The following is a 15305-nucleotide window of genomic DNA, read 5'->3' as shown; positions in this document are numbered from 1 at the left end:
ATATGGCATAGCTCACTTTAATATTAGGTCAGACACTTGCTCTTTCATATACACATGTACTAGAAAACACACACACACACAACCTATATAATTACATCCACTGAGGAAAAATTTCACAAAGTCTTTACTCCTATTCTTAAAAGGTACTTTAGAAAGAGGTACATCCATACTGAAAAGCTCCTTTGTCATGGTGAACTCACTGCAGTTTGAATGTTTACATGCCTTCTAAGATCTCTTGACTGGAAAGCTGTAACATGAGGTTAGCACAATAAATATGCTTTTCACTCACACATGCTCAGCTCATACTGAAAAACAAAAAAAAACGACAGAGAGCTAATAATACAGAACTACTTAGAAATAAACTATCAAGCGTGGCCGGATGGGCCAAACAATTTCTTACACAAATAACCCATACCTTAGTGGATTACACACCAGGTGGATCTGGCCACCTCTGGCTCAGCTCACACGAGCCTGGGAGAGCGGATCACCCTCGTCTTAGCTTGTACCCGGCACATAAAACACATCCGTACTGTGACACCATCAGGAGTTCATCAAAGGAAGAATGAAGAAGGCAGCAGTTAGGTCATTAGTTACCCATAGTGCAGCTGCTGCTTACGTTGGTCAGGGAATGTATTTGCTGAAGACCCAACCGCCTCCTTCCTGGATCAAGGGTCTGGAGGTGGTTGGGACGCCCTTGTTGTGTCATGTTTATCTTAAAGCGTGACCACCCATGTACTGACCGAAGGGATTTCACAAAGCCTTTCGTCAGTCCATCCGGAGGGCCAGAGGGCAGAAGGTGCGCTCAGAGGGGTCTCCCCTCGCAGTGCTGCTACGGGTTACATGAGGCTTCACCGCTTCCCCTCGACGAGCTGGAATGTTTTGGGAGTTTGCACTTGCTGTGGGTCACTGAAACATCCTCACAGGGTGTGGCAGGGTAAGTAGGCCATGCGGTGTTTGTGCAAGAGGGTCAGAGTCTGTCTGGCTGGCAGTGAAACGTTACGTGTGTGAGATTCAGTTTTGTAGTGATTCGCCCAGTTGAGGATGTCAAAAAGGTATTGAGCAAAACCGAAATTACACAACACAGAAATGTTAACCACAAGAATTATGCAAGTTACCATGTAAACACACAGGTATTAAGCACAACGCCTAAGACATGAAACCTGTGCTACATAACCTCAAAACAATCAAGTCTGTTGTGAAAAATAGGTGTGCTGGTGATGTGAAAAAAAAAACACTTATACAAGTCTACATGTCTATAACATGCCTTCTCTCTCTCTCTCTCTCTCTCTCTCTCTCTCTCTCTCTCTTTCACACACACACACACACACACACACACACACACACACACACACACACATTTGCATCTCTTACATACTCTTTACTGCAAATGTTGCCCCATGTTTGGGTTTCTGGTTCATGCATAACTCGGAGGGAGAACCTGAATGGCAACCTCCCTTGCTGGGGCCGAACGGTGGAGCAACCCGTTCCAGCTACACCAACACTGCCCAGCTCTTCAAACATAAGAGTGCGCAGATGTAGAGAACAGCTCCCTCTCAGTGTTTTAAACGAGACCGTGACACGCAGAAGTAGTGTAGGGTGAAAACGGAGGAAGATGGGCTGGAGCCATGCGTAAAGGGGGCGGGGATTAGCGTGGGTCTGTGCGTAAAGGGGGCGGGGATTAGCGTGGAGCCCCAGGTCTGGCACTAATTAGGCACGGGGCAGTTTTCGCTGTATGACACCAGTGTCTGGCGCGTCACAGCTCATTACCACGCGTTCAATCAAACCAGGCTGGCGTGACGGCTGTTTGTTTACCTGCGCAGGCAGGCGTGGCAGCCGCCTGGCAGCGCGCTCGAGCAGGGGGTCCGGGTGTCCTAAACGCTGCCATATTGAACACGCTCTGTCTGGTCACCCACGCGCGCACCTCCCCATGCCATTAGGGTCTGATTTTTAAAAAAGGTCACTGTAACATTACATAATCTGAAACTTGAGATTTAAAAAATAATAATTTTATTATAAACACAATATAATATTCATAGTGTAGACGGGGTAACATATTCTGAGTGGTACATTCCAGCGGGGAATTTGAGGGCACTTTGGGAAAATATAATTCTGAGAGAATAATCCATTCACAATGAAATACACTACATTAAGAATTACATCACGATTTACAAAGTACACATTTTACTACGAAAACGTCCTTAAAATGTCGATGCACACCATATAACATCACATACACAGCATAAAACAGCACTTACACACAGCATAAATTAAAAGTTAACAATCCAGTGATCCCTGTTGACAAGCCATGTTGCAAATCTGCATCAAATTCAATACAAACTATAACATTCCGTGATTAAAAAAACTTTGTATTTACAAACTGTATATATTAACTTTATGAATATATGCTTTATCGACCCTGGAGGAGTCTTCCTCCAACCGTTTCACACATCTTTCTCAGACTCTCACTCTCTCCTCCCCGGCTCAGCAGGAGAAAAGGAGTGGTTTGATCGCCCTCTGTTGGCTGAAAGGATTACTACGCTACAACTCTATTCACCATCCCACTGAGACATGCTCACTGAACACCTGACAATGCACAACACGAAAATAGAAAAAGTCATGCTCACAATGACCCCCATCTAATCACAAACGTCTCATTTTCAAAACCGCAAACGCACAGAGCAAGAGGGGACATGCAGGGAGATTAGATTAGTGCAATCCTAATGACTCACTCGCTGCCGTCCAGGAGACAGGAGGACAACATGTGGACACGAGCTTATATCTCCAGTTCTGCGGAGGGACAGTTCAGAGAGGGAAATCTTTATAGGCACTTTGAACAGAGCTACAACAATCTGTGTTCATGAGGCTCACACACACACACACACACACACACACACACACACACACACACACACACACACATAGGTATTAACACTGTTCTGCACATGCATGGTGCAGGAGGAAATATTTCAAACAACGACGGACTAGAATCCACTTGGAAATGGTCAGCAGGACCGCAGAGGGGGTCACAACAGATTTTCAAGTTTTGGACAAACGGAGAGAGCTAGTTGGGAGGAGAAAAAAGGAAAGGCTAAAACAATGAAAAAAGCCATAAATGTTAATCTCCGTAAAAAGTTGCTGGGCCAGAGTACCAGGCGCCTAACAACACAAATGAACTCATCTGGTGAGGATAACCAGGAAGTAAAAATCACAAAGGTGAAGGAATGCTGGGATTTAGAGTTTTTCCTTGAGTAAAAAGGACACTTTATGCATTTGAGCTGAACAGCAGTGTGTAGAATCGGCTGGTTACTAGGTGAGTATTATATACATGGTATGTTTATTGCGTGAGACAGAACAGTCAGCGGTACGGCTGACCCAGTGGAAGCTGATGTGCATGCTAAAAATCGCCACGCTGGATGACCCACTGCACAGCAGGGGCAGGGGTGTCTGAGCAGGCCTCTGGAAGCTGATGGGGCAGGACTAGATGTTGGCGAGAGGCGACCGGGTACTGGGTCTCACTCCACGGCCATCTGTTCGATATGGTCACTCAGCAGCTTGTACTGGTCTAAACAGGAGGACAGGGTAGAGTCCAGAAACACGGCAGTTGCACTGCACAACACTTTTAAACACTTTCCTTTTTATCATGAAGAAAACTCTTTAGTTCATGAAACAGTCACTGTACAACTTATAAACCTCAGATGACAAATACAGAGGTTTCTCTATCGTCAGTCAAAGAAAACGGATGAATTACACAGACCAAACAGGTTAAGATATGAAACAGGATGTCAGGGGTGTGGACTGGTTTACCTTCGTTCAAGTTCCCAATAACTGCCTGCTTCTTCAGAAAGTCGTTACACAGTTTCTTACTCAGCCCAAAGGCCAGCATATTATGGGTGAAGGTTCTAGGATCACACACACACACAAAGCAACAAACACTGAGAACAAAGCAACAAACACAAAGAATGAAACCACTAAACAAAACACTCTCCGTGGCAAAAAGACACACCCTCATTTGTGAGATAAAAATAAAAATTCAGCTTGAAAGAAATACACCATTTATTCGGACCCATCCATTAGAAACATCCTTTCTAAACACGACCAGTCATTTTAAGGCAACTGCTCACCCCAGCTGCCCAAAAGTGATGTTTTCATCAATCCTGGAGCTGTCTTCTTTCTCCTCCTGGGTCATGTGACACCACTTTTCCCTGAAAAGGTGTGAGGGTCAAAGGTCAAGGTTTGACATCAAGTCTGTTGTTGTTTTTTGTTTGTTTAATGAGTCAGTTTTGCTTTGTTTAATGAGCAGGGGGTGAAGGGGGCTCAGGACCTCCCCACTGTCCAGCCTGCCGCCCCCTGCCAGGGCACTTTGATCCACTTCAACGCTGTCAGTCGACGAACCGCACAGGAAGCACAGAGTGAGGGAGCAAACAGCACGGCAGACCATGGATATGCGAACGCACTGTGACTCTGGCCTTCATGCACACACACATCCACGAAGGGAAGACATTAGGGAATCTCGGTGGGGGGGGTGTAAGCAGTGTTTTGTGGTTAGCTATAGCCAAGGCTGCGAATAAACACACATAAAGCAACGTGACCTGCAAAAGAAAACACACACACACAGCTTGGAGAGAATTCTTCCTGAATTCCTCCCATGTCATGCTGTCTTCCTGACGTAATGTGTGAAAAGGAATACAGTCCGGTCCTACAGAATCCGAAACCATCGCACCATGTTTAATAAGGGTTAGAGTTTAAGCAGATGCTTGTGGGTAGTTAGTTGCATTTGTAAGTGCCGTTATTACAGGGGATTACAGTTCCTGGTTGCTGACAAGCCTTTTTCATGAGAAAAGTCGAAAGGTTTTGTGTTTGGGTTTGGGTTTGGATTTAAGAAAACTTTTTTTTTTTCTTGCTCACATGTTTTGGGACAATCTCCACCATGACCTGGAAGAGCGACGGGCTCCCATGGCAGAAGGGAGATGTCTACAGAGGGAGTCGCGCATGCTAACATTCTGCTACATGCAATCCAGCCAGGCAGCACGATGAGACCATACGGGACCCATGAGAAACACACAGAGAGAAGAGCCCACTGAAAGCAGTGTGTCCAGAGAGAGAGCGAGAGAGAGAGAAAAGCCTGGACTCCACTACCCAGAAATCACGGCATCAGAACCGGAGCATCTACACCCTCTAATTCTCACTCGTATATAAAACAAACATAGGAATTGCAGATTAAACTGGGCATGAAATATTTCAAAGCAACATTTCGAGTTGGGCAGACACCAACAGAGGTTCAAGGATGGCCTAATGCAAGAAGCGGTTATATTATTCTACTATGCATGCCTAACTAACAAACAGTGAGCGAACAGCAAACACTTTGCCTGGTGGTGTGGTGCATAGGAAATGAAGAAAACTGAGGCCACCTTGGAAAGTTTAAAGTCAAAGTTAAAGGAAGGAAGAACAGGAGTTTTTTTTTTTAGTTTATCAAATTATATCATAATGAAATAATGTTATTGTGAAACAAGCCAGCTGATCTGTTTCAAGCAGAAACACGAACCAACTGCACTGAGCGCCAGGCGCTGAGCTGAACACAAGGGCAGGTTTGAGGCGCGCAGTTTTGGGCCTGGTTTCCTCCGGTTTTAAAAAACTCAGCGAATATCTTATCAGCCCATGACATGACTTCCTGCCCGCCTCCCGCTGTAGGCACTGGGGAAGATGACCTTGCAGGTCTGCACGAGCGTGTCAGCACAGATCCTAACCTGCCACCACTTCCTCCAGGCCCTCATCTAGTGCTGCCCCAGCGGGTTCTACTGCTCTTGTGGGGGATGAGTTTTGGTGGGTTTGCCCTTTCCTGGCCCATTTCTGTCTAGTGGCGTCCAGGGCAGCGGACAGAAAGAGCGACAGACCTCTCGTCTTTCTCCTCCTCAGCCGTCCGCCTGCGCGAGGCAGCGAGGCGCAAGGAGACAAAGGGTTAACGTGGCATGCACAGAGAGATGGGGGGCAGGGGGACAGAGGGAGAAGAGAGAGGAAAGAGGGGGATGGGGAGAGAGAGAGAGAGAGAGAGAGAGAGAGAGAGAGAGAGAGAGACTGACTGATGAGCAGATCAGTGCAGCAGTGTTTATCACACAGAGTGAAGCTGGAGACCATGACAAGTGTCAGACGTTTCGTATATTGCAGAATATTAATGTATGAATCACACACACACACACACACACACACACACACACACACACACACACACACACACACACACACACACTTTATATCAGTTTCTCAGCCGAGTCCTCAGGACCCAGCAGAAGGTGGTATTCAGTGTTCAAAACAACATGGTACGTGCATGTTAGGAGCAGACAGCAACTCTGGGTACTGCAGGGGGGAGGCTGGGGTCTAGGATGAGAAACACCAGATCATGTGATTTACTAAAATGCAGCTCAGACGTAACAAGTGCAACCTCACGGCTCGTCTTCTACAAACATCTCCACCCACAACACATGAAACGTGCACAGAGTCACACCAGCCCGGACAACGGAACATCACAATGAACAGACATTCAGCAAAGTCCCCAGGCTAACAAACACACACACACACACACACACACACGCACACACACGCGTACACACGCACGCGCACACGCACCCACCTGTAGCTGGTACCTACACACCCTGCCACACACAGCCCCAGACGTAGAGTTCTACAGCATGATAAATACACAGCAAGGTGGAGCAGAATCCCCACTCAGTGTCAACGACTTCTCCGCCCTTCCTACCTGGTGGTGGGGGACCTCTTATTCCTCTCACAGTGCACAGCATCGAAGAAAGCAGCATTCCAGAACCTCAGGGTGTGCCTTGGAACAGAGGACAGGACAGTATTCCGAAGTCAAGGCGATCGCTTTGGTACCTCATCATGACTGAGAGCAGCACACTGCTGCAGGGTGATGCGTAAGAGGTATATGGTCAAGCAGTTCCATTTCTTCATCTGTGTCGTACAGTAATTATCTAAGGATTACACTACCAGGGCGGCTTTGAACTTTAGCCACTGCAGCACCTACCAGATTGGCTGCTGTTTGAGGTGCGTGTACAAATAAATCTTCTCTCCTCCCTTCTTCTCTGGTGGCATGGTTGGAGACGCTGTAGCAGGAAAAGACACATATTCACACGTACGTAAACATGAGTGTGCACACACACTCACACACGTGACCCAGAGCAGTGAGAGAGTGCTGACGTGCGGACGTGGAGTGTCTTGTGTGTCTGACTGGACCTACACTTAGAGGCCTGACACTGCTCACTGTCCAACTAATTGAGGAACAGATCGGAAAACATTCCAGGCAGGACTGCCGGAAAACATTCCCAATGGCCTCAGTGTGAGGGGGGGGGAACTCTGCTGACAGAACCCAGCTGACGCACAGAGAGCAGAGACCTCAGAGGGGGTGTCAGGTCTTAATTCCTCTGGTCTTCCTTGGTCTCCTGCTTCTGCTTCCCTCACCTGCTCATCACAGGTCAAAAACGCGGTTACAGTAACAGGTTTACCTGGTGTGTTAGGGTTCCCTTCTGCTGGGCTCTCTGGATCACTGTGGGCAAAACAGGGAACACAGAGGGTGTGTGTCACACGTAGGTAAAAGGTCTGAAGCTGTGAGCGTCTCCTTCTAAACAGAGAGGTTGGTGTACTTCTCCATTCTCTGTAGCCTGTGTGAAACTGCTAGGCACGGTCAGTAGAGGGCAGTATTCCTCACTTGCTCTTGTGGGTGGAGGGGCCTCTCAGCCTGCTCTCCAAACCTCCAAAGAAGCTCTTGACGTCGGTCTTCGCCGTGGTGCTTCTCAGCAGCTTCTCCGCCATGTCCTTGGTGCCCGAGAGCCAGACCTTCCCGCTGCGCAGGTACGAGTCGATGCCTGCACTCGGCTTCTCAAGGAGTTCCGTGGGGGACAGCTGCAGCTTCCCTGGGAAACAAACAAACAAACAAACAAACGCACGCACGCGCACACACACACACACACACACGCCAAAACAAATAAACCTCCTTTAGAGCCTATGTTCATTAAAATAAGCGTGTTGGTGTTGGGAGCAGAGAGGAAGAAGTCTGTCCACTCTAAAGTAATGCACACAAAGACAGGAAGCCATCAGCGCCAGACCGAGGTCCTGGTGCATTTATTTTCTAGAACGTTTGCCTTCAAAACGACGCGCCATTTCTTACCGACGTAATAGTAGGTGAAGCACATGGTCATCAAGTGCTTAGCAGGGCTGTAGTCGTCCATCTGGTAGCACCTGTCATGTGGTTACAGAGAAGACCGGCTGGAGGTTAGGCCTCACCACGACCATGCACTCGTCACACTCACACACGTTTACGCAAATATTGACTCTCCTGGAACGGTTCAGGAAATGACGTTGTGGAATGATTTCAAACACGGAGTGTGTAGTGTGGCCCAGTATAATTCCCACATCCAGTCAGTCTGACTAAAGGCCGGGACAAACTGATCAAGACACAACAGCGTCCCGTGCCCTGGAGCACCAGTCGTACCCTCCACATTCACACGGGTGGGAGGTGGTTCTTACAATTTCACAATGACATGGTTCACTTCCACAAATGATGTTTCAGAAGTAGGAGGCTTACACCAGGAGGGAGTGGCCTTGGTTTAGGGTTAAATCAGAGAGGCAGGACGCAACCGGCTGGTTTGTGAAATTACATATTGCACAATATGGGGAGGCCGAGTAATTCTCTCTACATGAGGACTCACTGTGACTGTAGAGGAGGGGGTTGTGAAATACATTCACAGAATTCTGAAATATTTTTTTCTCATGATTTACTGGAATTCTGGAATTTCTAAGCTTTTGAGATATACTCACTCAAACAGGACGACAGCGAAAGACTGCACCAATCTGTAAAACGTCTGCTCACTCACACGCTTAGAGTTGCAACGCTGTGAAAAGACCAAGCAGTAACCCCCCCCCCACACACACACACACACACACACACACACGCCATCATTTCACATATCATTGGGTTGCACTGAAGTCAGAGTTGCTGTTTAGAGGGACATGCAGGTGGACAGTGGCCAGGTTTTATGTGACAGGTTTACACGTCCTCTGTGTGTGTGTGTGTGTGTGTGTGTGCGTGCGTGCGTGCGTGCATACGTGCGTGCATGCACTGGCGACACACATTCAGATGGTGGCTAAAGGTGTCCTCTCATACCTGGACGCTCACGTATTTGGCGAACCACTCCCTGCCTTTCCCATTTTCACCACCACACAGCTCACCAAAGCGCGCTTTCTCTTCTTGGTCGAAGTCCTGCCTGAGAAAGAGAGAGTATGTAAGTATCTCTCAAACCAATAGCTAAAACTCAGAATAAAAGACTACATTCCCCACAATCATGTCACTTAAAGACAATATCGTACTTTTGTTCAGTGTAACTTTATTTCAACAGTGTCTCAGAGTACGAGTTATGCTTTAGGGAAGACTAGTCTAGTCTTCAGAGGGGTTCTCATATTCTCAGACGTTAATCAATACGTGCGGTGAGAAAGATTTGCCCTCGGTGCATGAAACTCACCTCCCATGAAACAGCTTCTCCACGTAGGCCTTCATGAATTCCCGCCTCTCTGCCTCGTCCGCCTCCTCGGCGCTGTGACTGGATGAGGAAGACGACCGTCGGGAATGTGACTGGTGTGAGGGCGAATCAGAAGCCTCGTTCTCGCTGTCCGCAGACCCTGTGGCGTCGCTTTCGTCTGCCCCTTCCCCCGGCCCGTCCGCAGTCGCTGTGGCAGACACGGGCTTGGGAAGACCCAGAGCTGACACAGGCTCTGGAATGAGGGGCTGCGCTGAGAAAAAGCCAGGAGGACCAACAGCAGAAGGCACTGTTCCTTTAGCGCTGGAAGGCACATCGAAGTCGATGAGGTTTTCCACTGCATGCCCCTCCATGTTGATCCTAGAGGGCAATGCAGTCTGCTGGGTGGCAGTGGGGACAAATACCTCAGCTCTAAACCTATAGAGGGCGCTCCTCCTCCACTTCCCGTATTCCCAAGGTGCAGCAGAACCTGAGAGAAGAGCATTGGTAACCTCCTAATATGCTCAACACACTTTGCGTCATTTCCAAATAAAGGTTTCTGGGATTTATTTGCTCCCCCCTAAATAATACATGAGGTCATTCCAAGCATGTTTGCAAAACAAAACAAAGTAAAACACAAATAAACAACAACCCCGCAAAACCCTTCTTAGTAGGTAAGTAAGATTTCTCAATCTCATTAGATGTTTCAACATCACTGCAAATGCCATGAGCTATGTCTGCGTGGCATGACCATGCAGTGAGACTTACACCACTGATTGGTTAGTTTTGCTGGCCAGCTCACATAGGACGACCACTAGTGTTGCTTCTGCTCCTGACAGACACCAGCTACTCCGGTGTCTCCCTTCTTGTAAGGAAACACTGGCTTTTGTAGGCTAATGCATACTGACAAGAGGCCCTGAACAGCATCCATAGTGAGTTCGTCTCGTTCACGAGAGAGTGCCATCTGTTTCCAGAACGTGGGAACTGCAAATGAATTTGCAACATATGATTATAGTATGTGCTTCACATGCAAACCAGACTACAGAGTAATAGTGCTTGAATAGGTAGTGGTTACACTGCTACATATTGTAATTTCAAAGTGCCTTGCAATGTATTTAAAACACAATGGTGGAACCTTGTGTGACCTAGCGGAGGGTATATATATCCTTATATACTTGGAATATCCGAGATTTAGCAGAATGATCACAAGACACCCACACCCCCACACACAAAAGGTTTATCCACTTGCATACTGGATCCTTTTGAAATATCACCATTACAAAACAGTGATAGCGATAATCCATGAATAAGGTGAATAAAACCAACATCATAATGTCAATCCATAAATTTTATATGACACAAGAATCTATATTCTATTCAACAGACGCTTCTCTAACCCATAATCATGTAAAGCCCTTCCTTAGCCTCCATAGGCTGCAGAAATACGTCTGAAAGGACAGTTATGTAATGTAGCCCCACAGAAGTGTGACTCACTTGTGCATGTGCGCATGCACACACACATGCAGACACTATAAATGAAAAACGTCTGGGGGGGCACAGCTGGCTCGCACAAATATGGGGTCTGCTTTCTTCTGCACTAATGACACAGAACCTTGCACTGCCTTTCCTCATTCTCCACAGACACGGACGAAAGTCAGGAAGAACCACCAAGAAATCTCCCTTGTCCCCTCACGGTCGTACGGAAATGCCACAGCAGGAAGCAGCGTATAGTCAGTGTCCACAATGCACGAGCATGTTTGTTTCGTGATATCGGCACAATGTGTGGAGTCACCCGGCACGCGGACCTCATACACACGCAAGATCAGCTCCCGGCGGGCGGAAGGGAGGAGAGACAGAGAGAGTCTGGTGAGAAGGAGAGGAAGAGGAGAGAGGGAGAGAGAAAGTGAGAGGAAGAGAAGTAGAGAAAGAGGGAGAGTGCTCGGTGGCCAAGCAGCTGCATGTTGTGCAGTATCTCTGCTACATGAGCTGGAGAAAAGTTACCATCGTCCTCCCGTAACTCACCACCATCATCATAATCTACCACCACTATACACCACGTTGTGATTATGGATGATTACTTACATTTACGGAACTTATCTGACACTTTTTATCCAAAGCAACTTACAGTCATGGCTGAGTAAAACTTTGAGCAATTAAGGGTCTTGCTCAGGGGCCCAACAGTGCCAACTTGGCAGTGGTGGGACTTGAACCAGCAACCTTCTGATTACAAGTCAAATACCTTAACCACTGAGCCACCACTGCCAAAATTCAAAGCAGACATATAAAAAGCTAGATGTTTAACCACAAGAAGCAGCTTCCCTAAACTGACATCACCATGTGCGAAGCTCGGACAACTCTCTGTTTTGAACAATGAGAGAGAATGTTGCTCAACGTGGGCGGGGAGACCCACAGTGATTTAGCTGAGTATGGCACATGTGCACTTAGGCAACATGTTCTTTCACGGACCCTGAGAACATCCAGCTCAACTCACCTCAGACTGATGGAACACCACACTGGACACATCACATCATGCATTATACAGCAGCGTGTGAGCTGGAAGGACAGATATAACTCTCCAGTGAGATGCACAGTGCCATTTTTCTAGTGTGACAGCTGTCTGCAGGCCCTGCTTGTTCCAGAGAGCTTTGGATCGATGTCTTAAAATTGAACAGTGAAACAGATCTGCCCATTCCTGATCCGTGAGCCATGCTCATTCCTGATCCGTGCCCATTCCTGACCCGTGAGCCGTACCCATTCCTGAACCTGAACTTTGGTTGGGCTTAATGATGACTAAGTAATCCCCTATTATCCTATTCAGTTTAAACAGTGAACTCAAGACTGTTTTAATTTCAACAAACCACTTTTGTCTGGTTAACTGATCCAAGTGTCTGTTAGGCTGTAAGTGACTTCTCCCCGGGCTGCCTTCTTGAGTCTTTAAACTGGTTTGTTTTACTTATTTGGACACTAAAACCCCTTAAACAAGACTAAAGACGTTAAAGGGGACATATGAAAATTCAGTTTTTTGGTGCTTGTGCACATACGTTGGGTGTATCCTGAATGTCTACCAACCTGCAAACAATGGGAAAAGGACAACCCAGTCAGTTCATTGTGGGCTACCTACATCTGAAATAATACCAGCTGTTCAGATTTGGCACGGGAACTTCTCTGTTGTTGGCAGCACAGACCGGCGATATATCAGCCACCAGTCTCAGATGATAATGCTCATTTCTGAGGGCAACATCCCAGCTACAGTCGACAGAAACCTGTAGCTAGCTACGCGTTACCTAACCACTTTGGTTCTGACTGCCTTTTACAACCCCGGTCTGTAAATGGATGACAGGCAACGATGCTTTTGCTGAACTAGGGATCAGTACAGTTGTGCATGGCAAAACTGCAGCTGAAGGAAATATGGCTAGCTAAGCATTTTAAAAATAATTATGCTAGCTAACTTGTGCATTACTAGTTGATGTATTAGCCAGATGTAACTTTCTAAAGTTATTGGCTTTTATTTGCTGCAGGATGCACAGTACCAGTATTGATATCAGATAGTTAGTTGAATGTTTGTAAGATGAACCTCATCATGTGAATAACAAGTGAGTTACAGACCCAGTCAAAGTTCCAGTCGAGTTCCACTCAGCTATTCAGGGATAAAGTGACATTAGCATGTTGTACTGGGCGAAAATGCCATTTACATCCATTAACTCCTTACCACGTAGAGAAACTGGCACTCAAACCGACTGTTCTGAGCAGGGCTACTTTTGACAGCGCGTGAGGGGAGTTGTGGTGCTTGATCCGCGTCGTGTTTTAACCAAAGCACGTTATTAAAACCCCAGCAAACTGTGTTAAGTTGTGTAAAGAGGGTAAAATAGGTCCCCTTTAAAGTGGAAAACTGTGTGACTGGGCCTAATGTTCAAATGTCAGCAGCAAGGTCACATTTTGTGTTTAGTGTATCCATCACTTACAGTTAGTATCACAGCATGGGCTGGAAATAGACACTACCATAGCAACAGAGCCTCACGATAAACCCATGCACCACTGCAGCTGAACCCACAGGAACCCGAGGGCAACAAATTCAAGATAAACGGAAAGAAAAAGAAAAGCCTCAGGCAGACGCTCACTTTAGCAACCAGACCAGGGCTAGGTTTACAAAACTGAGCTCAAACACTCCCAGACCAGGGCTAGGTTTCTAAAACAGTACACTCAACCATGTCCTGCTCTAATGGTGTAGTCAGTCAAGTAACTCCAAAAACTCCCAGTCCAAACAGATTTTAAGCGGGTTTTTAAAGGATTACACGTGCGTCAACACCTATTCTCTCAGGTGCAACAGTAACAAAGAAACAACTCTACCGGTTCTTACGCAATATCTCTGCGAGCGTTTCCCATGTCCGAACATCTGCCGAAAGGTTCACGTGCTTCACCTGCCTGCTCGCAAAATGGGAGACACAGGATCATGCCACTCTGGAGATCCCATTCCACAGGATCATGCCACTCTGGAGATCCCATTCCACAGGATCATGCCACTCTGGAGATCCCATTCCACAGGATCATGCCACTCGGGAGAGCTCATTCTGATGCGTACAATTTTAGGCTTCTCGCGGGAGGATATATGAATATGTAAACACCGCAGCCTCGTCAGAGACGAGCCATCTCTCCTGAAACTCCCACTTTTTTTCCACTTACTCTCCTTCTTAGCAATGATTTACCTGATGGATTAACAATATTCATATGCAATAAACTACATTTATGCAACACCAGTCAGTATTTAAACATGCCTAACTGATATCTAACGAACTTGTATTTGAAAGTGGCGTTTTTATTTATTTATTTTTAAAGTTGAGTACTCAGCTGTTTGTGGCGATAGCCCAGTGCTCCGTGATGCTCTGTCAAAACCTATGCAGAGGTCAGTGTAATGATTACAAAAATACTAGTTATTGTGCATACGTGTAAACATTTGGGTTAATTTAAAGCAGGCAAACCACCTGCAACAGCCACCAGAGTATTGTAACATCCACCTTTTCATCTCCCATTTAATTTCAGAGCTCAAACAGAAAAAAATTAAATGTCCTATGACAGAGGCAGGCAGTAGTTTCGGTAAGTAAACACTCATATCTAAGACTGTGGACGGTACCTAGCAGTTCTTGCTCAATGTTCTATTTGACCGACTGGGTTTTTTTCCCCCAGCTACTTAACCTGGCATAAAAACTGCTGACGACTGGGCGTTAAACATTTCCTTATACGCTGAAGAAGACGAATCAGCAAGCTGCCACAATCTGAACAGCAGCGTAGAGGATCCGGTACAGCTCAGGCTTTGTGCTGCCAGCGCGGTCGTGAAGGAAGACCGGAGCTCCTCTGACCTCGAGCAGGAGCTGCCCAACAAGAACCCCCCCCCCCCCCCCCGTGCACCAGCCGTGCAAACAGCGCACCCAGCGCAATAATTACACGATGCAGCGTTCAGACAGAACTGCGATAGAGACTACTGTCATCGGGAATGTGCATTTTAATTCAGTCTGTTGCAAAAATAATTTTAAAAACACACACACAAAAGACGTCTGCGTACATATAGGTCATGCAACGTGTCCTCTCTTTAAGGTTTATTAGCTATAACTTACCCGAGAGGTCCTCGGTTAAACTGCGTCTCCCCTGCACGTTAACCTACGGTTCTCGTACCAGCTCGCAACATTCGCCAGTTCACAAGCACGCATGCGCAACAGAGCTGCCACGATTAGGAGGCGGGGCGTCATCAAATGACGTCAAAGGCAAGCACGTGACGCTCGGGCGCTCTCTGCG

The 15305-nt window shown here is 46.9% G+C and overlaps 1 protein-coding gene across 3 annotated transcripts; it reads right to left on the bottom strand.

The window, feature by feature from the left end:
* Positions 1 to 1990: 1990 nt before the first annotated feature.
* On the bottom strand, positions 1991 to 15234 carry kiaa0513 (KIAA0513 ortholog). 3 transcript variants are annotated; one of them, XM_027018015.3, is made up of 13 exons: positions 15128 to 15234; positions 9525 to 10008; positions 9170 to 9269; positions 8824 to 8897; positions 8174 to 8244; positions 7715 to 7919; positions 7512 to 7552; positions 7034 to 7112; positions 6752 to 6829; positions 5892 to 5921; positions 4122 to 4202; positions 3805 to 3899; positions 1991 to 3562 (listed from the first exon to the last, which is right to left on the bottom strand). In XM_027018015.3, the coding sequence occupies exons 2-13, from the start codon at positions 9890 to 9892 to the stop codon at positions 3513 to 3515; spliced, it is 1272 nt and encodes a 423-aa protein (XP_026873816.2). In that variant the 5' UTR covers positions 9893 to 10008; positions 15128 to 15234; the 3' UTR covers positions 1991 to 3512. The 3 variants fall into 3 exon arrangements, with proteins under 3 accessions (XP_026873816.2, XP_081572101.1, XP_026873817.2); XM_081715975.1 differs by lacking the exon at positions 15128 to 15234 and adding an exon at positions 13876 to 14258; XM_027018016.3 differs by lacking the exon at positions 5892 to 5921.
* Between the last annotated feature and the right edge of the window lie 71 nt (positions 15235 to 15305).

The sequence above is a fragment of the Electrophorus electricus genome, chromosome 6 (assembly GCF_041902795.1).
Source record: "Electrophorus electricus isolate QZ-2024a chromosome 6, ASM4190279v1, whole genome shotgun sequence".
Classification (NCBI taxonomy): domain Eukaryota; kingdom Metazoa; phylum Chordata; class Actinopteri; order Gymnotiformes; family Gymnotidae; genus Electrophorus; species Electrophorus electricus.
This window is presented reverse-complemented; position numbering and strand designations above follow the sequence as displayed.

Coding starts and splice junctions, on each gene's coding strand:
- kiaa0513 (XM_027018015.3), bottom strand. CDS start 9,892: ATGGAGGGGCATGCAGTGGAAAACCTCATCGACTTCGATGTGCCTTCC. Junction 6,830..7,033: donor CTCAAACAGCAGCCAATCTG/GTAGGTGCTGCA, acceptor CTCTGTTCCAAG/GCACACCCTGAGGTTCTGGA. Junction 3,900..4,121: donor ATCACTTTTGGGCAGCTGGG/GTGAGCAGTTGC, acceptor GTGTGATCCTAG/AACCTTCACCCATAATATGC.